The sequence below is a fragment of the Bos mutus genome, chromosome 18 (assembly GCF_027580195.1).
Source record: "Bos mutus isolate GX-2022 chromosome 18, NWIPB_WYAK_1.1, whole genome shotgun sequence".
Taxonomy (NCBI): Eukaryota; Metazoa; Chordata; class Mammalia; order Artiodactyla; family Bovidae; genus Bos; species Bos mutus.
The window spans coordinates 48,413,435-48,433,487 of record NC_091634.1 but is presented as its reverse complement, the minus strand read 5'-3'; the positions used below and the strand labels follow the sequence as shown (position 1 = coordinate 48,433,487).

Sequence of the window (20,053 nt, the reverse complement as noted above, 5' to 3'; positions counted from 1 at the left end):
CCGCCCAGGTACCACCAGCTGGCGTCTGCTGCCGCGATGCCATTGCCATACGTGGGGATGGCCCTCCGGCGCCTAGCCTGGGCCGTGGCTTCCTGCCGGCTGGCCCCCTGGACACGTGGAGCAAGTGGCCCCCTGCACTCGGCCCCGGCCGCACGCTCGGACTGCAGTGCCCCGGTCTTCATCCGCGCCCCAGCCTTCGGGGACAGGCTCGCCCTCATTGACCAGCACGGCCGCCACACGTATAAGGACCTCTACTTGCGCAGCCTCCGCCTATCCCGGGAGATCTGCCAGCTCCGTGCGTGTGCCGATGGGGACCTCCGGGAGGAGCGGGTCTCCCTCCTGTGCTCCAACGACGTCTCCTTTGTGGTGGCACAGTGGGCCGCGTGGATGAGCGGCGGCGTGGCCGTCCCCCTCTACAGGAAGCACCCCCGGGCCCAGCTGGAGTACTTCATCCAGGACTCGCGCAGCTCTGTGGTCCTTGCCGGCCCGGAGCACGTGGAGCTTCTAAGCCCGGTGGCCCAGAAGCTCGGAGTCCCGCTCCTGCCTCTCCCGCCCACAGTCTACCATGGGGTGGCCGAGGACCCTGAAGAGGGCCTGGTGCTGGAGCGGAACTGGAGAGACCGGGGTGCCATGATCATCTACACCAGTGGGACCACAGGGAGGCCCAAGGGCGTCCTGAGCACCCACGACAACATCAGGGCCGTGGTGAGTGACCTGGCCACCACCTTCAAGAGGGGTGAGCTGAGTCCCTGTGGTCAGTCCCTGCAACAGCCATGGCCGGACAAGTGACTTCCTGGTGGCCTTCTCTTCACAGGCCTGTGACAGCTCTCATCATCACCCCCACCCTGCTGGAAGCACCCAGAAATGTAGGGCCAGGGCCGTGGGACCACCAGCCCCACTGGCCGTGTAGGGGCGCTGTGCCAAGGTGCCAGGGTTATGGGCCCCCCCAGGCTCCTCCAGCACAGGATGGGCCACTGTACGTGGGGGAAGGTTTTCAAAGAAACCAGCTGCAAGTGAGTACCAGGACGGTGCCCTCAGCACCTGGAAGCGTAGCTTCTCTGGGAAGCAAGAGAGCAGGAGGTGCGTGCCACAGCTCAGGTATTACTCTGCATACTCAGTTACCGTCTTTGTAAAGCTTTGCAGCTGCTTTATTCATCTGTAGTTTATACTCTTCGTGCTTCCAAAAAGTATATGCGTGTACAGCAGGAGTGGGAAACAGAAGTTCAGACCCACCAGAGGGAGGCCAGAGATCTGGCTAATTCAGTCCGTAAGTCAGCGTGAACCGAGTCGGGCTGGCTGCAGGCCAAGCGAGATTATAGACTGTCTCTGTCTCCCAGGAGAGGCCATCTCTGGGCCAGTATTTCTGGGGGGTGGCAGTCACCGTGGCACACGTGAGGACAGGCTCGGCAGTGACTCGGGAGTTTTTGGTGGAGCTGGGGAGAAAGAGGTGCTGGAATCAGCAGGGTCAGACTGGCAGCTGGATTCAAGCCTGGGCTTGAATCTACAAGAAGCACATGTAGATTCTCTGACCGCCTTGGGGTAGAGCTGCCCAGAGTCTGCAGAGGCCTTGAAACCCCAAATCTAAGGTCCTTTTAAACTGGCTGAAGCCCCTGACTGCATGCAGCCCTGCTCTCCAACAGAAGGGCTGGTGTCTGGACAGACAGCCCCAGGTCATTTCATTATCAGCTCCCCGGGATGCGCCAAGGGCAGGCCAGCCGGTCTCCCCATCCCCCGCCCGCCCCTCCCCTTCCCCTCCCCCTGCCACCCTCCCCCCCTCCGCACCTTGGCTAGGGAGGCCAGCCCTCCTGCCCTGAGGCTGTGCTGTCGTCCTGCAGGTGACGGGGCTGGTCCACAAGTGGGCCTGGACAAAGGACGACGTGATCCTCCATGTCCTCCCGCTGCACCACGTCCATGGCGTGGTCAACAAGCTGCTGTGCCCACTCTGGGTAGGGGCCACCTGTGTGATGCTGCCCGAGTTCAGTGCTCAGTTGGTAAGTTGGGGATGAGCTCTCAGTGTTGCTGGCTGGGCCCCTATGGACCCGGCACCTCCTGGGGGCGCGCAGGCACCCAACGGGGAGTTTCCTGTTGTTGTTGGAGCCAGGGATCCCGAGTCAGGGCTTCAGGCAGTACAAGTTATTCTGTCAGTTCTGGAAGTCCACGTCCAGAAGGGTCTCACGGAGCTGGGGTCCAGGTGTCCCAGGCCTGATTCTGTCTAGAGGCCTCAGCAGGATCTGCTCCCGCCTCTCCCAGATGGGGAGGCACCTGCATCACTCGAGCCTCCGCTTCTGTGTCCTCGTGGCCGCCGTCCCTTCTGTGGTCAGACCTCCCACTGCCCCCCTCCCATAAGAACCATGTGGTTGCATCGGGCCCACCCAGCGTCTGGTCCCCGTGCTGTCGTCTAGCGTGTCTCGCCATCCCTTCTGCTTCTAGAGGTGTGATGCCAAACTGTCTCCCGGAGTGGCGGTAGTGTCCACGTTCTCACCAACACTGCACGAGGACTCCAGCCCCCCATTCTCACCAGCATCGTTATCTCACTGTGGTTTAAGTTTGCATTTCCCTGATGACCGAGGAGTGTGAGCATTTTCTCGTGGTCTTATTTGCATCTGTGTATCTTCTTTGGTGAGCTGTCTATTCAGATGTTTTGCCCATTTTAGTCAGGTTGTTTGACTTAAGTTTGTTTATTCTGGATGCTAGTTCCTCATCACACAGATGGTTTGCAGGTATTTTCTCCCATTTTGGCTTGTCTTCTCATTTTCTTAATGACATCTTTTGAAGCACACATGCTTTTAATTTTTTTGATGAAATTCATTTTATCAGTTTTTTTCGTTTCTTAGATCATGGTTTTGCTGCCATACCTAAGAAATCTTCGCCTAACCAGAAGTCATGAAGATTTTCTCCTATGTTTTTTCCTTCAAGTTTTATGGTTTTAGCTGATACGTTTAGGTCTCTGACCCACTTTGGATTAATTCTTAGGTATGGTGAGAAATGGGTCTAGAATTCCTCTTTTTGGACCTGGATATTCAGTTGTCTCTGCACTGTTGGTTGGAAAGATTGTCCTACTGGAGTGATCTGGTGCCCCTGTCACAGATCAATTGGCCATCATCGTGGCGATTGTTTCTGGAGTCTCGTCTGCTCCAATGGTCTGTGTATCTGACCTTACACCGGCGTCACATGCTGTTGAATGTAGCGCTCTGGAGTCAGTTTGGGGGCATCCTCCACTTTCCTCCCTCCTTTTCACATTTGTTTTGACTCCTCTGAGTCCTCTACCTTTTCCTGTAAATTGTAGGGTCAGCCTGTTGATTTCTGCAAAACAGAGTGTGCTGGGGTTTGGGGAGAACTGCGGTCTTAGCAACACTGGGTCTTCCCATCCGTGGACGTGGACGCATCTCTACTGACCGAGCGCTCTGCCTCTCCTGACGCGTCATATTATGTCATCTCGGCCTACACATGGTGACACTCTTCTTTTTCCTCTTCTCTCCTGTGTGTATTTCTGTTTGGATCATTTCCATTGACTTGTGCCTGACTTCTGTCTTTTCTCTGCTGCGTCTAGTCTGTTACGTGTTTGCAGTGAATTCTTAGTTTCGCGTAATGTACTTTCCAGCTTGTAATGGTTCTCTTATATTTCTACTTCTCTGAGGAAATCCTTGATCATCCCCCAATTCATTCATCTTCTCCAAATTTCTGAACCTAAGAATTTATACTCCTTGCCATAATTTCAACATGTGTATTCTGAGGCTCTGCTCCTGTTGACTTTTCTTTTTTTCATACAGGCTTTATAATGGGGCAGGGTTATCTGTAAAAGAACCATACAGTTTTCTCCCTACAGAGGCACGCCTTTCCTGTGGAGTAGCTCAGGTGAGGAACTAGTTACTAGCATCTGATTAGGAACCGGGGCGGGGACTGCCTGTGGGGGAGGCTATCTGTATGGGGTGTGCTGAACCCCTGTCCCACCCTGACCACGTGCTGGTGCAGTGGCTCCATGGAGATGAGGGTGAGCACACACGAGCACTTTGTCAGCATGAGCTGAAAAACTCGAAGCCTCTCTATATTAAAATAAGAAACATCTGTTAAAGAGAGTAAAATACAAAATTGACGTGACTTCTTCGGATACAACAGCACCACTCTCTGCCCCCGTCGTGCGTGGTCTGTGCTGCGCTCCAGCCTGCATGGCCCCTTGCCCAGCTGCATCCACGCCCATCTGCATGGCTGGGAAAGTCTGAGGTGCCACCTCTCCCCTGATGGTGGATCTGAGGCCAGTCCCTGAGTCAGGACCCATCCCCTCCCCCCACCATCCTCTTCCTCCTCAGACCAGACGCCAGGGTCCCCTGCACAGTGACTCCACGAGGGCCAGGAGCGTCCGTCACCCTGTGAAAGTGAGACCCTCTGACACTTGAGAGAAGGGGGTCCTCTGCTGAGAGCACTATTCCTGGAACTGAAGGCCCACACACCTGTTTGTGCAGATGTGTCTTCTAGTCTTTTTGCTGTCTGCGTCCTCTTCTCTTTTTAGGTTTGGGAGAAGTTCTTAAGTTCTGAAGCTCCCCAGATTAATGTATTTATGGCAGTGCCTACCATCTACAGCAAGTTGATGGATTATTATGACAAGCATTTTACCCAGCCTCATGTCCAGGATTTTGTGCGTGCAGTTTGTGAAGAAAAAATCAGGTCAGTGAGTATAGTCCACCTTCCCATCTGGAAAGTCCTAAAGATCAGCAAATGTAACTCACTTTTAGTGAGTCAGTTCTACTAAGTTTAGGAAGCACTGTGCTCTTTGTACTTTAAAATGTGTCTCTACGTCTCTCTCAACACACCTGTATTCCCAGCGCAGCTGCCTGGGTTCTGCATCCATGTGTCTGTTCTGTCTCTGGGTCCCTCTGTCCATCTATCTCTGTCTGCCCACCCATCTTCCAGTGGAGTCTGAAGGATGAGGGTGAGAATGTCCTATCTGAGCCCACATCTGCAGGCTCTCAGCAGCCCCCCAAGGCCCACGCAGACACCCTTCCTAATGGACATGCTAGCTCTTTGGCCCCTTTGGTGGCGCGTTTGGTCTCCATGTACCCACGAGTCTGCAGACCATGGCAACTCTCCGTTTGTAGTTGCTCGGTTCACCTGAGAGTGCAGGTACGGAAGTGACTAGTTTGGCAGGTCTTTACAGGTCTGTGCAACGAAAGATGCACAGACATGTGCAACGAGAGCCCGAACAGCCATGAACTTCGCACCCTCTGTGCATCTGATTCCTGGTCCTTACGAGGAGCTCAGAAAGGGTTTCCTGGAGAGAGTTCCCAACTGCCCAAGATGAATATCTGATCTGGGCCTCTGCTCCCGTTTAACCGCTCTCTGCTCCTCTTCTGTAAGATGCTTGGTGGAACTGGAGCCCTCTGTGAGGGTGCCACCCTCCCACGAGGCACTGCTCTGGGGCCCCCAGGACAAGGATGGCGTGCTTGTCACTGTGCTGAAGCAGCTGTGTGCTCCTGAGAGACTGAGGTGCCTGTGTTGTGCTGGGCAGGTTGATGGTCTCGGGCTCTGCTGCGCTGCCCCTGCCAGTGCTGGAGAAATGGAAGGGCATCACCGGCCACACTCTGCTGGAGAGGTACGGGATGACGGAGATTGGCATGGCCCTGTCCAACCCCCTGACCGCAGCTCGCCTGCCAGGTATGAGCAGCGCCCGCCAGCTGTGTCCTCTCTCTGCTCTGGGTCCTCGGGTGAACCAGTCTATAGGTGATGCTGCCCTGTTGGGTTAGGGGAGCCTTCCCAGGTGACCCTGGATTCCACGTGACCCGGAAGCCATGTGCTTGGTAGAGCACCTCCAGGCTGGGTGCTGCTTCCTCCAGACCAGGTCACCTGTGGCCCAGAGCCTCCCATCCAGGTGCCCTGAGCCACACAAGGGCAACGACAACAGAGGAGATGGCGGGTGTGGGGGGCAAGGGAGGAAGGGCCCCAACCTGTGCTTGGTGACCTGCGTGCCTCTGGATGGCCTGCTGCTCTGGGAGGCCTCCTGCCCTTTGGTCTTCCTGTCCCTCCTTCTCTAGGGCATTCCACACAAACAGCCTTGAGGTCTTGGATCCCTGAGAGGGAACCTGAGGGCAGAGTCCAAGGCCTGAGACGTGAGCCTGTTCTGTTCTGGGCTCTTTTCCAGCCCTCGTGGTCTGTCTCCTCCAGTTTTTCCAAAACACAAGAGGAGTCTCAGAAATAAGTCTAAGGTGATTCTGCTCCTGTACTTCTGTCTGTCCATTCACTTGTCTTGCATGGACAGTAAAAGGCACCCTTCTTGGGGGGTGGTCTGTGAGTTCTCAGTATGCCCATCACTGTCAGGTAGACGACTCTGAGTCACCTCAAGAGCCTCCCCATTTTGTGGTCAGCACCCTGGCCAGCGAGCAGGTCCCTGGTTGCACTCCCTGTAGCTGTGCGTCTCCTGGACCGTCACACAGACTCAGCCTCTGGACCTGCCTCTGGAGTCTGTCTTCTCTCACGTGGCAGGACGAGTCTGAGACATCCTGTGCCAAGCATCATCGATGGTGTGCATGGGCTGCCTTTTGCTAACCTGTCCACCACCGATGGATACTGGATTGTGTCCAGTCTTGGACAGTTACTAGTCAGGCTGTTGTGAAGGTTTGTGTGCAGGCTGCTGTGTGAACATGTCCTTACATCTCATGGGCAGATGCCTCAGAATGCAACTTCTAGGTGACGAGGTGGGTGTGAACTGTGCACAGAACAGTCCCGAAGCAGAGCTGATCTTACCCCCAACAGATGAGGACCCTGAAGCTTGAGCAGGTGTTCATGCTCTGTTGCCACCAAAGACAGACGGGTCTGGGGTAGGGGGCCAAGAGGTGGGCAGGGAATCTCCTGGTCAAGACCAAGAGCAAGCTCAGGGTGGGAGCTGGGACCAGGGCCAGGACAGGATTCAGCAGCACAGGGCCACCTAGGGGTCTGTGGGAAGGTGTGGAACATGCTTGGGGTGGAGGCAGAGGCCGGGGACAGAGGGACCTGCACCAGCACCCTCCTAGGGTGAGGCCCCGGGGGTGACCTGGACACGCACTGACAGGAGGCTGCCAGCACTTACTGGGCCCGGCCGAAGAGGCACCCCAGGACCCAGTGCAGTGCGGCTTCCCACCCCAGAAACCAGGAGGGGCCATAAGACAAAGTCACCCGGACACAGCTGACACCCATTCTAAAGGGTAGCGGAAGGACGGAGTGACCCTGACCACAGCCAGCATGCTCCTTGGTGGACACGAAAAGTCCATGCAGTGTGAGAGGGGCTACGTCACAAGTCAAAGAGAGGGGCTATGCCTCCATGTTGTGAGAGGGGCCATGTCCCTGCTCTGTGAGAGGGGTGGTCACACCGTGTGGGAGGGCTTACGCCTCATGCTGTGGGCGGGGCTGTGTCATGCAGTCATGCAGTGCTGGAGAGGTCACATTCCGTGCTGTGGGAGGGGCCGCATCCAAACAGTGTGGGAGGAGTCATGTCCCATAGTATGAGAGGGGCTGCTTTACGCCCTGTGGGCGGGCCCACGTCCGTGCAGCGTGGAAGGGCTTTGTCACGCAGTGTGGGAGGCTTTGTCACACAGTATTGAAGGGGCTGCGTCACACACTGTGGGCAGGCCGGTCATGTTCACGGCATGTGGGAGGGGCTACGTCAACATCGTGTGGGACAGGTTTCTTTCTGGGCTGACAGAAAGTTCTGGAACTAGATAGAGGTGCTGCTTGCACAAAGTTGTGAATGTGCTAAATGCCACTGAGTTCTATGCCTTATACTAAATAACTGCATCATATATAGATTTTGCTTCCGTTTTAAAAACCTTTGGGAGCAAAAGAGGAGGAGGCCCCTAGAACCTTAAAAGACAGGCTGAAATGAACAAGACATCACCATCTAGCAAACTGAGACCTGGTCACAGACTCTCCCAAGAGTGTGGATCCCAGAATACTGGGCAGCTCATGGAATTTGCCAACTGGGTTTCCTGGGGGTTTTTCAGTTCAGTTCAGTCGCTCAATCGTGTCCGACTATTTGCGACCCCATGGACTGCAGCACGCCAGGCCTCCCTGTCCATCACCAACTCCCGGAGTCCACCCAAACCCATGTCTGTTGAGTCAGTGGTGCCATCCAACCGTCTCATCCACTATCGTCCCCTTCTCCTCCCGCCTTCAGTCTTTCCCAGGATCAGGGTCTTTTCAAATGAGTCAGCTCTTAGCATCAGTTGGCCAAAGTATTGGAGTTTCAGCTTCAACATCAGTCCTTCCAATGAACACCCAGGACTGATCTCCTTTAGGATGGACTGGTTGGATCTCCTTGCAGTCCAAGGGACTCTCAAGAGTCTTCTCCAAAACCACAGTTCAAAAGCATCAATTCTTCGGCCCTCAGCTTTCTTTATAGTCCAACTCTCACATCCATACATGACCACTGGAAAAACCATAGCCTTGACTAGACGGACCTTTGTTGACAAAGTAATGTCTCTGCTTTTCAATATGCTGTCTAGGTTGGACAGCATAACTTTCCTTCCTAACTTTCCTTCCAAGGAGTAAGCATCTTTTAATTTCATGACTGCAGTCACCATCTGCAGTGATTTTGGAGCCCAGAAAAATAAAGTCTGACACTGTTTCCACTGTTTCCCCATCTATTTGCCATGAAGTGGGTTTTTATCCTGTGACAAATATTAAAATAAAGGGCCTAAAACCTTGAAGTGAAGGCTCAGACACCAGGCCTCTGGCCCTAGAGGCTCTGTCCCGCCTTAGCTGTTCATTACAGTGTCATCACGGCCACCACCTGCCCTCACTTTTGCAGGTTCAAAAGTTGATTGTAACTATGTGGAGGGATGCCCTGAGCAAACTACAGGCATCTAATAAGTGAGCCAGGATGCTAGCTGCATCACCCCTGCTGTGAGGATGCCCACTGCCCTGCCCCGCACCCATTCCTCTTTTGCCCCTTCACCAGACAAATTACAGTCACCTAGGCTCTGACTCGGAGAAGGCAATGGCACCCCACTCCAGTACTCTTGCCTGGAAAATCCCATGGACAGAGGAGCCTGGTGGGCTGCAGTCCATGGGGTCGCTAAGAGTCAGACATGACTGAGCGACTTCACTTTCACTTTTCACTTTTATGCATTGGAGAGGGAAATGGCAACCCACTTCAGTGTTCTTGCCTGGAGAATCCCAGGGATGGGGTAGCCTGGTGGGCTGCGGTCTATGGGGTTGCACAGAGTCGGACACCACTGAAGCGACTTAGCAGCAGCAGGCCCTGACTACCCAGACAGGTGCTCCAGTGAAGCAGACGTGCCCTGCATCCAGCTCTGGGTGCTGGGCGACCACCAAGGTGACCTAAAGACCTGGGGCATTTGGGGCCCCAGCTGCTGCTCTGTGGTCCCACCTAAAGCTCTGCTCTTGGCTGCTGGTGCTTTGCCCCTCGGTGTGCACCTGACCCTAGGTGGGATCCCCCTGTCTGTGCACGAGGCGGTCCGCGGGTCTCCCCCCACCCCACCCTGGTGTGCCCACATGACGTCAGGCAGCTCCCAGCACCTCCACGTGCAGGCACTCTCCAGAATCCTACTGACCGCCTCTGTTCCTCGTGCCTCCCCACCCTTTGCAGGCTCTGTGGGGACCCCGCTGCCCGGCGTTGAGGTGCGCATTGTGTCGGAAAACCCACAGAAGGACAGCTCCCCCTACCTTATCCACGCAGAGGGAAGTGAGGAGAATACCAAGGTGAGTCTGTTCGCACTGGTGGCACGTGGGCATTGCACGGCCATTACCACCCAGCAGGCCGGTGGCAGAGGTGAAGTCCCCACCGCACGGGGCAGCCCCCGGACCACAGCAGTGCTAGTGGGCCTTGACTCCGGGCACTGCTGGTGTTTAGGGCACCGCCCACCATGCAGACAGTGCAGAGCAGGGTGAGGCCAGGCTTCTCCCCAGCTCCTTCCTCTGAGCCGTGTTGAGGGGGGTCAGGAGGGCCTCAGCTAGGACAGCCCGAGCTGACGGTGAGACCGGCCCCCCAGCCTAACAGTCACCCTTTTGGACAAATTCACTGGAAATGGAGATTCCTGCTTGGGAAGCCACTGTCTATTGTCTGTTTTTCTAAGATCCGGAGGTGAAGGGAAGCAAGGACTGTGGTCTCATTTCAGTGAGGACTGTCACAGCCACAGGCCTGCTGGTCACAAGTGATCAGGGTCACAAGTGATCAGGGTCACAGAAGAGGTCGGGATTGGTGGGAAGTGGAATTTTTAAGAGATGGTTTTATCTACAGCAGCTCTTTATACTGTGGACTTCTGTTAAAGCTGAAAGTAGCAGTGTTTCCTCATTTCAGCGTTTTTTTCCTTCCTGCCCGTACTCTAGCATCACCCCCGCGCCCCCCACCCCACCCCTCACCTGTGCCTGGAGGGGTCCTGGCATCCCTGCCCTTGTGGACCTCGATCTCATCATGGGAGATGGCAGCATCCAGGAGATGGTTGTTGAATGTCTGAGATCGAGCCCGTGGGGGGAACTTGGGTCGTTTTTACTGTAACTTTATGAAAAATGACATCAATGCTGTGGTCTGGGCATGGGTTGGAAAAGAATTTTCAGACAAAAGGCAGAATGAGAGGAGAATGGAGTTTATTAAGATGGGAGACAGTGAGCTGACACCTTTCGTAGGCTAGTAGCCAGTTTTTACAGCCTCAAGACAAAGCTCCTGCTGGAAGAGTGGCATTAGGTGATTGGTTAGGGTGCTATAAGGTGGGTATTTTTAGCTAATGTGAGGTCAGGGAGCTGCTGGTTTAGATCCTGGGGGCTCACGGCAATGGTTGCTATGGGACTCGGTTGTTCTGGAGATGACCTTGGTATAGGGCTCCACAGTCAAGAAGTATGTGTTCCTTTAACTCAAGAACCTCTCACCTGGGTTGCTTTTGCTGGGCATGTGCCCTCTTGGCCTCTCCTCCCAGGCATGATGGGCCTCTAGACCAGCCTTGCTCATGTCCACAGTGTTTGGGCAGATTTCAGGGTGGCCTAGAGGTCCCCAGCCCTGGTCATCACTCCCTGACCAAACTCTGCCTGGGCTCTAGCGTCAGCCCAGCTGCAGGGCCACACTCACATCCACAGGATCCTTTTTTGGCTCTTGGCCTGTTCCCTGAGGTCCCCTCTGCCTCCTCATGGACTCCTGCCCACACCCGAGTCACCTGCCCCAGCGTCCAGCCCTCCCTGCAGTATCGGGGCAGCTTCCCCCCACACCCTTCTCCCCGCACCACCCCTCCAGACGCTCAGCCCGCCCCCATTTTTGGTGTTTTTCCAGGGACCCCGCACTGGAGGAGGTCTCCCCAGCAGAGGAACAGTGTGGATAGCTGGGCCCATAGGCATCAGCAGCACAGACAGCATGGGGGCCCTTGCACCACCCTCCTCCGGGTGCCTGAGCACCTTTCTGCGAGATGTCTTGGGACCTGCTGGAGAGAACACGGGGTGGGGAGCAGGTCCCTTCTCAGTCACAGCCAAGCCTAATGACTTCGTGCCTGTGGGGCGAGCAGCCCGCCCCCTCCGCCAGCTCCTGCTCCAGCCTGTAGGGCCTTCCTCACTGAAACATGCTCAGAATAGGAGGCTCTGAAGTGGCAGCCCGGGCCCTGAGCACCTTGACAGTCAGAGAAGGAAATGAGTGGTCCACAGGGGTGGGGCTCCAGGGCCCTGGGGACAGTAAGGGTGAGGAAGCTTGGGACTTGGAGCTCTAGGCGGCGTGCTCTGGAGCATTTCCAGTTCAGTCGAAGGGCCTGTGGGAATGGAGCTGTCTGGATGGCTCACCAACAGGTCTTTTGCCCCCTCGGCCACGCGCCGCCCCCCCCCCATGCTTGTGCTCACGAGAGGGGTGGCAGTGCCCCCACTCCAAGGCTGGGCTGGTCTCTGGATACTTCTCACCGCCCTGCCCCTGTAGGGACCCTGTAGAGAGAATAAAGCGAGTCTCCACACGGGGGCAAAACCTGCATGGAGCCTCCGCCCAGCTCCCCGCGCTTAGTGGGACAAAGTGGCAGGGTGAGGCCCAGAGGCACGGCACCTGGGCTCAGGCCTTGCTGGGGGAGCTGGACGCAGGTACTGTGCACTGCTGGCGGCGGTAGAGGAGGACGCGGGCTCCCAGGTACACACCTGGTCTGAACACGTTGCTGAAAAGTACTGGTTATGTCCCTGACCTGGGACTCGCAGCAAAACCCTCCAGCTCTCATCTGATGGATGCCCACACTCCACACAGTCCAGACAGGAGGGACTGTAATGTTCAGAAGTCAGGGGGCCTACTGGTGATGTGGTTCAGGGGTTTTGTTAACATCTAATTGGAAATCACTTCAAACTTAACGGAAATTTGCAAAAATACCTGAGTCAGGAAAGCCCGCTGGCCTGTGCCCAGTGCACCTGTCCTTCTCCACGCATGCGGGCTCACCCTCCTGACGGTGGCCCCAAGTGGGCGTCCACTCCTGCCGGTCCTTGGCTCACTGCCTGCACACCCCGCCACCCCACCTCCGTGCAGTGACACCATGTGGTGACTTCCCCCTGTGCAGGCTCATCAGGGGTCTTATTTTGTCCATATGGAGGTCCAGTTGTTCATATGCTATTTGCTGAGAAGACTACTCTTTCTTGTTTGTAAAGTATATACCTATTTGAATATATGTGTTGTTTAGTTGCTCAGTCCTGACTCTTTTGCACCCCAAGGGTAGCCTGCCAGGCTCCTCTGTCCATCTCCTCTGGGATTTCCCAGGCAAGAATACTAGAGTGGGCTGCCATTTCCTTCTCTAGCCGATCTTCCACACCCAGGGACCGAACCCACGACTCCAGCATTCCAGACGAATTCTTTACTGCTGAGACCCCAGATATATTTTCTTCCACTGTATGTGTATCTGTTCTTCTGCAGTATCACAGTCTTGACCACTGTGACTTTATAGTACATCTCAAAATTGTAGTGTTAATCTAGCAACTTTATTCTTATTCAAAGGTTTTTTGGCTGTTCTAGTTCTTTTGCTTGCCCATACCATTTTAGGAATAGTTTGCCTATATCTACAAAAAATCCTTTTGGGAGCTTGGTGAAAATTGCATTCAACTATATATCAGTTTGGGGAGAGCTGACATCTCTACTCTGAGGATTCTTTCGATCTGTAAACCTGGTACACCTCCCCATTTAGTTCTGCTTTGGCAGGGGTTGTGTGAGTGAGATCTTCAGCATGCTGCTGCTGTACATGTTCTGTTAGATTCATACCTGAATATTTCCTCCTTTCTCCATCTCTTACTCCTTTTTCTCTTTTTCAATGATTGTAAGTAAGGTCAGAATTTTTTGGGGTTTTGTTTCTAATTTATCACTAGTATATAGAAATACGGTTGATTCAAGCTATTCACTTTGTATCTTGGTAAATTCATTTTTTAACTTTCAGTTCAGTCGCTTAGTTGTGTCTGACTCTTTGCGACCCCATGAACTGCAGCATGCCAGGCCTTCCTGTCCATCACCAACTCCTGGAGTTTACTCACACTCATGTCCATTGAGTTGGTGATGCCATCCAACCATCTCATCCTCTGTCCTCCCCTTCTCCTCCCACCTTCAATCTTTCCCAGCACTGTGGTCTTTTCCAGTGAGTCAGTTCTTAGCATCACGTGGCCAAAGTATTGGAGTTTCAGCTTCAGCATCAGTCCTTTCAATGAATATTCAGGACTGATTTCCCTTAGGATAGACCGGTTGGATCTCCTTGCAGTCCAAGGGAGTCTCAAGAGTCTTCTCTAATGCCACAGTTCAAAAGTATCAATTCTTTGGTGCTCAGTTTTCTTTATGGTCTAACTCTCACATCCACACATGACTACTGGAAAAACCATAGCTTTGACTAGATGGACCTTTGTTGGCAAAGTAATGTCTCTACTTTTTAATATGTTGTCTTGGTTGGTCATAGCTTTTCTTCCAAGGAGCAAGCGTCTTTTAATTTCATGGCTACAGTCACCATCTGCAGTGGTTTGGGAGCCCAAAAAAATAAAGTCTGTCACTGTTTCCATTGTTTCCCCATCTATTTGCCACGAAGTGATGGAACCATATGCCATTGATCTTAGTTCTCTGAATGCTGTGTTTTAAGCCAACTTTTTCACTCTCCGCTTTCACTTTTATCAAGAGGCTCTTTGATTCTTCTCTTTCTGCCATAAGGGTGGTGTCATCTGCATATCTGAGGTTATTGACATTTCTCCCAGCAGTCTTAATTCCAGCTTGTGCTTCACCCAATCCAGTGTTTCTCATGATGTACTCTGCATATAAGTTAAATAAGCAGTGTGACAATATACAGCCTTAATGTACTCCTTTCCCGATTAGGAACCAGTCTGTTCTTCCATATCCAGTTCCAACTCTTGCCTCTTGACCCTCATACAGCTTTCTCAGGATACAGGTCAGGTGGTCTGGTATTCCCATCTCTTTAAGAATTTTCCACAGTTTGTTGTGATCCACACAGGCAAAGGCTTTGGCATAGTCAATAAAGCAGAAGTGGATGTTTTTCTGGAAATCTCTTGCTTTTTTGATGACCCAATAGATGTTGGCAATTTAATCTCTGGTTCCTCTGCCTTTTCTAAATCCAGCTTGAACATCTGGAAGTTCATGGTTCATGTATTGTTGAAGCCTGGCTTGGAGAATTTTGAGGACTACTTTGCTAGCGTGTGAGATGAGTGCAATTGTGTAGTAGTTGGAGCATTCTTTGGCATTGCCTTTCTTTGGGATTAGAATGAAAACTGACCATTTCCAGTCCTATGGCCACTGCTGAGTTCTCCAAATTTGTTGGCATGTTGAGTGCAGCACTTTCACAGCATCATCTTTCAGGATTTGAAATAGCTCAACTGGAATTCCATCACCTCCACTAGCTTTGTTCGTAGTGATGCTTCCTAAGGCCCACTTGACTTCACATTCCAGGATGTCTGGCTCTAGGTGAGTGATAACACCATCGTGATTATCTGGGTCATGAAGATCTTTTTTGTATAGTTCTATGTATTCTTGCCACCTCTTCTTAATATCTTCTGCTTCTGTTAGGTCCGTACCATTTCTGTCCTTTATTATGCCCATCTTTGCATGAAATATTCCCTTGGTATCTCTGATTTTCTTGAAGAGATCTCTAGTCTTTCCTACTCTATTGTTTTCCTCTATTTCTTTGCATTGATCACTTAGGAAGGCTTTCTTTCTCTCCTTGCTATTCTTTGGAACTCTGCATTCAATTGGGTATGTCTTTTCTTTTCTCCTTTGCCTTTTTGCTTCTCTTATTTTCACACCTGTTTGTAAGGCCTCCTCAGACAACCATTTTGCCTTTTTTGCATTTCTTTTTCTTGGGGATAGTCTTGATCACTGCCTCCTGTACAATGTCACGAACCTCCATCCATAGTTCTTCAGGCACTCTGTCAGTCAGATCTAATCCCTTGAATCTATTTCTCACTTCCATTATATAATTGTAAGGGATTTGATTTAGGTCATACCTGAATGGTCTAGTGATTTTCCCTACTCTTTTCAATTTAAGTCTGAATTTGGCAATAAGGAGTTCATGATCTGAGCCACAGTGAGCTCCCGGTCTTGTTTTTGCTGACCGTATAAAGCTTCTCCATCTTTGGCTGCAAAGAATATAATCAGTCTGATTTTTGTGTTGCCCATCTGGTGATGTCCATGTGAAGTCTTCTCTGGTGTTGTTGGAAGAGGGTATTTGCTATGACCACTGTGTTGCGTTCTCTTGGCAAAACTCTATTAGCCTTTGCCCTGCTTCATTCTGTACTCCAAGGCCAAAAATGCTTGTTACTCCAGGTATTTCTTGACTTCCTACTTTTTAGCTTTAGGACTTTTTAAAAATTATTTTTCCTTGAGGTTTTCTATATACGCAGTCGCAAATAGAACAAATTTGTTTCTTTTACAATCTGTATCCCTCATTTCTTTTTCTTTACTTATTGCCCTGACTAGGATTTCCCATATGATGTCAAATAGGAGTAGTAAGAGTGAATGTCCTTATCTTATTTCCGATCTTATGGGGAAGGTATTAGGTCTTTCACTGGAAGCATGACAGTAGCTAGACTTTCTGTAGATCCCATTCCATTTTTTATATGCTGAGAGTTTTTTCTCATGAATGGATATTTTCAAATGTCTTTTCTGCATTAATTTCTTCTTCCTTATTTGGCTGCTAATATGATGGATTATGGCCTTCCCTAGTGGCTCAGATAGTAAAGAATCTGCCTGCAATGCAGAAAACCCGAGTTCGATCCCTGCATTGTGAAGATCCCCTCAAGAATGGAATGACAGCCCACGCCAGTATTCTTGCCTGGAGAATCCCCTGGACAGAGGAGCTTGGCAGGCTGCAGTCCACGGGATCAGACACAACTGAGCAACTAACTCACATGGTGATTGCACTGAATGATTTTTCTTTTTTTAACATTTACTTATTTATTTGGCTGTATTGGGTCTTAGTTGTGGTACTCGGAATCTTGGTTGCCTCATGCGACAGTCTCTCACTGTGCTGCACGGGCTCTGGCTGCAACCCCATGAACTGTAGCCCGCATGTGGCACCTTAGTTCCCCAACCAGGGGTCAAACCCTTGTCCCTTGCATTGCCCAGTGGATTCTTAACCAGTGAAGTCCCTGCATGATTTTTCTAATATTGAACCAGCCTTGCATTTCCAGGACACACCCACTTGGTTATGGTATATCATTCTTTCTATATAGTATTGGATTTGCTTTACTGACATTTGTTGAGGATTTTTGCATCTGTATTCGTGACGGATTTTAGTCTGTAGTTTTCTTATACTTTTTTTGTCTTGCATATGAAGGTAATGCTGGCATCATACAATTAGTTGGGAGGTGTTCCCTCTTTTATTTTCTAGAGAAGATTGCATATAATTGGTGTTACGTATTTTATAGAATTTCCACCTAACCATCAGGCCTAGTGGTTTCTTTTTTTTTATTTTTGGAAGGTTTTAACTATGAATATAGTTTCTCTAATAGTTATAGACGATTCAGATCATCTGTTACATTTGGGGTGAGTTTTGGTAGATTGTGGTTTTTGAGAAATTGAATACTTTATGCATGGCGTTTTTCACAGTATTCCTTTATTGACCTTTTAATGTCTGCTTAGTATAAAGTGATACCCTTCTCACAACACATATTGATAATTTGTCTATTTATTTTTTTCTTTGTTATTCTTGCTAGAATTTTATCCATTTTTAAAATGTTTTTTTTTTTAATTCACTTCAGAATTCCTTGATTTTTCTCTATTTCTTTTCTCTTTTCAATTTTAATTGGTTTCAGTTTTTATCTATATTGTTTCTTCTACTTGCTTTTGGCTTACTTTTCTCTTTTTCTTTTTTCTTAAGGTAAAACATTAGGTTATTGATTTGAGACTCCCTTTTTTCTAATATATGCATTTAATGATATGAACTTCCCTTTAAGCGTTGCTTTAGCTTTGGTGGTTTAGTTGCTAAGTCATGTCGGGCTCTTGGAACCCCATGAACTGTAGCTCACCAGGCTCCTCTGTCCATGGAATTTTCCAGGCAAGAATGCTGGAATGGGTTGCCATTTTCTTCTCCAAGAGATCTTCCCAACCCAGGGATCAAACCCATGACTCCTGCATTGCAGGTGAATACCACTGAGCCACCAAGGAAACCTTACCTCTGAAATTTTGATACATTGTATTTTAATTTTCATTATATTCAAAATATTTTCTATATTCAAAATATTTTCTAATTTCTCTTAAAACTTTTTCTTTGATTGATGGATAAGTTAGAAGTATGTTGTTTATTTTCCAAGTTTTAAAATTTTTTCTTTTATTGATTTCTAATTTAATTCCACCGCAGTCAGAAATGAAGGAAATGGCACCCCACTCCAGTACTCTTGCCTGGAAAATCCCATGGACGGGGGAGCCTGGTAGGCTACAGCCCTGGGGTCTTGAAGAGTCGGACTCGACTGAGTGACTTCACTTTCATTTTTCACTTTCATGCATTGGAGAAGGAAGTGGCAACCCATTCCAGTGTTCTTGCCTGGAGAATCCTGGGGACAGAGGGGCCTGGTGGGCTGCTGTCTATGGGGTCACACAGAGTCGGACACGACTGAAGTGACTTAGCAGCAGCAGCAGTCAGAAAACATACTCAGTGTTATTTCCGTTTTTATAAATTTGTTGAGATGTGTTTTATGACTCAGAATGTGGTCTTTCTTGGTGACTGTTCTGGTGCACTTGAACAGTGTGTATTCTGCTGATTTTGGTTGGGGTGTAAATGTCCCTTAGATGAAAACGGTTGATGATGGTGTTCAGGTCTCTCTCATATCTGTGCTGGTTTTCTGACTACGAGTTCTAGTACCACGTGAGGAGTGTTGAATTCGCCAGCCAGAATTGTTTGTCTGTTTCTCCTGTCAGTCATGCGCAGCTTGTGGGATTTTAGTTCCCTGACCATGGATTGAACACAGGCCCGCAGGAGTGAGAGTACAGAACCCCAGCCCGTGGACCCCCAGGGAATTCCCTATCGGTCTTTTGTTTTGTGGACTTTGAAAGTCTGATGCTTGGTGAATACACATTTATAATTGCTCTGCCTTGTTGGTGAATTGACTTTTATCATCATGTAAGGCCTTCTTCAATAAACAATGCAAAGAAATAGAGGAAAACAATAAAATGGGAAAGACTAGAGGCTCTTCAAGAAAACTGGAGATACCAAGGGAACATTTCATGCAAGGATGGGAATAATAAAGGATAGAAATGGTATGGACCTAAAGAAGCAGAAGAGATTAAGAAGAGGTGGCAAGAATACACAGAAGAACTATACAAAAAAAAGGTCTTAATGACCTGGATAACCACGATGGTGTGGTCACTTACCTAGAGCCAGACATCCTGGAATGTGAAGTCAGTAGACCTCAGGAAGCATTTTTACAAACAAAGCTAGTGGAGGTGATGGAATTCCACCTGAACTATTTAAAATCCTAAAAGATGATGCTGTTAAAAGTGCTGTGCTCAATATGTCAGCAAATTTGGAAAACTCAGCAGTGGCCACAGGACTGGAAAATGTCAGTTTTCATTCTAATCCAAAGAAGAAGCAGTGCCAAAGAATGTTTAAACTGCTGTCCAATTGCACTCATTTCACATGCTAGTAAGGTAATGCTCAGAATCCTTCCAGTTAGGCTTAAGCAGTACATGAACTGAGAATTTCCGGGTGTACGAGCTGGGTTTAGAAAAGGCAGAAGAACCAGAGATCAAATTGTCAACATTTGTTGGATCACAGAGAAGGCAAGAGAATTGTACAAAAACATCTACTTCTGCTTACTGACTACACAAAAGCTTTTGACTGTGTGGATCACAGCAAACTGTGAAAATTTTTTAAAGAGATAGGAATACCAGACCACCTTACCTGTCTCCTGAGAAACCTATATGCGGGTCAAGAAGCAACAGTTAGAACCAGACCTGGAACAACTGACTGGTTCAAAATTGGGAAAGGAATACGACAAGGCTGTATGCTGTCACCCTGCTTATTTAACTTATATACAGAGTACATCATATTAAATCCCGGGCTGGATGAATCATAAGCTGGAATCAAGATTTCTGGGAGAAATATCAACAATCTCATATAAGCATATGATACAACTCTAATGGCAGAAAGTGAAGAGGAACTAAAGAGCCTCTTGATGAGGGTGAAAGAGGGAAGTGAAAAGGCTGGCTTAAAACTCAACATTCAAAAACTGAGGTCGTGGCATCTGATTCCATCACTTCATGGCAAATATAAGGGGGAAAAGTGGAAGCAGGGACAGATTTTCTTTCCTTGGGCTCCAAAATCACTGCAGATGGTGATTGCAGCCATGAAATTCAAAGACGCTTGCTCCTTGGAAGGAAAGCTGTGACAAACCTAGACAGAGTATTAAAAAGCAGAAACATCACTTTGCTGACAAAGGTCCATTTAGTCAAAGCTATGATTTTTCCAGCAGTCACGTATGGATGTGAGAGGTGGGCCATAAAGAAGGCTGAGCACTGAAGAATTGATGCTTTCAAATTGTGGTGCTGGAGAAGACTCTTGAGAGTCCCTTGGACTGTAAGAAGATCAAACCAGTCAATCCTAAGGGAAATCAATCCTGAAGATTCACTGGAAGGACTAACGCTAAAGCTAAA

At 49.9% G+C, this 20,053-nt stretch overlaps 1 protein-coding gene across 2 annotated transcripts in view; it reads left to right on the top strand.

Moving 5' to 3' along the window:
* The window catches only part of ACSF3 (acyl-CoA synthetase family member 3), a 48,292-nt gene that overhangs the window by 6,557 nt on the left and 21,682 nt on the right, over positions 1-20,053 (top strand). The window contains exons 2-6 of one of the 2 annotated variants that reach the window (XM_070388541.1): positions 9-705; positions 1,836-1,991; positions 4,508-4,662; positions 5,504-5,649; positions 9,575-9,687. In XM_070388541.1, coding sequence (XP_070244642.1) covers positions 37-705; positions 1,836-1,991; positions 4,508-4,662; positions 5,504-5,649; positions 9,575-9,687 — 1,239 coding nt within the window. In that variant the 5' untranslated portion in view covers positions 9-36. Of the gene's footprint in view, positions 1-8; positions 706-748; positions 1,099-1,835; positions 1,992-4,507; positions 4,663-5,503; positions 5,650-9,574; positions 9,688-20,053 lie in introns of those variants that run through there. The other variant, XM_070388542.1, reaches the window with a different exon arrangement.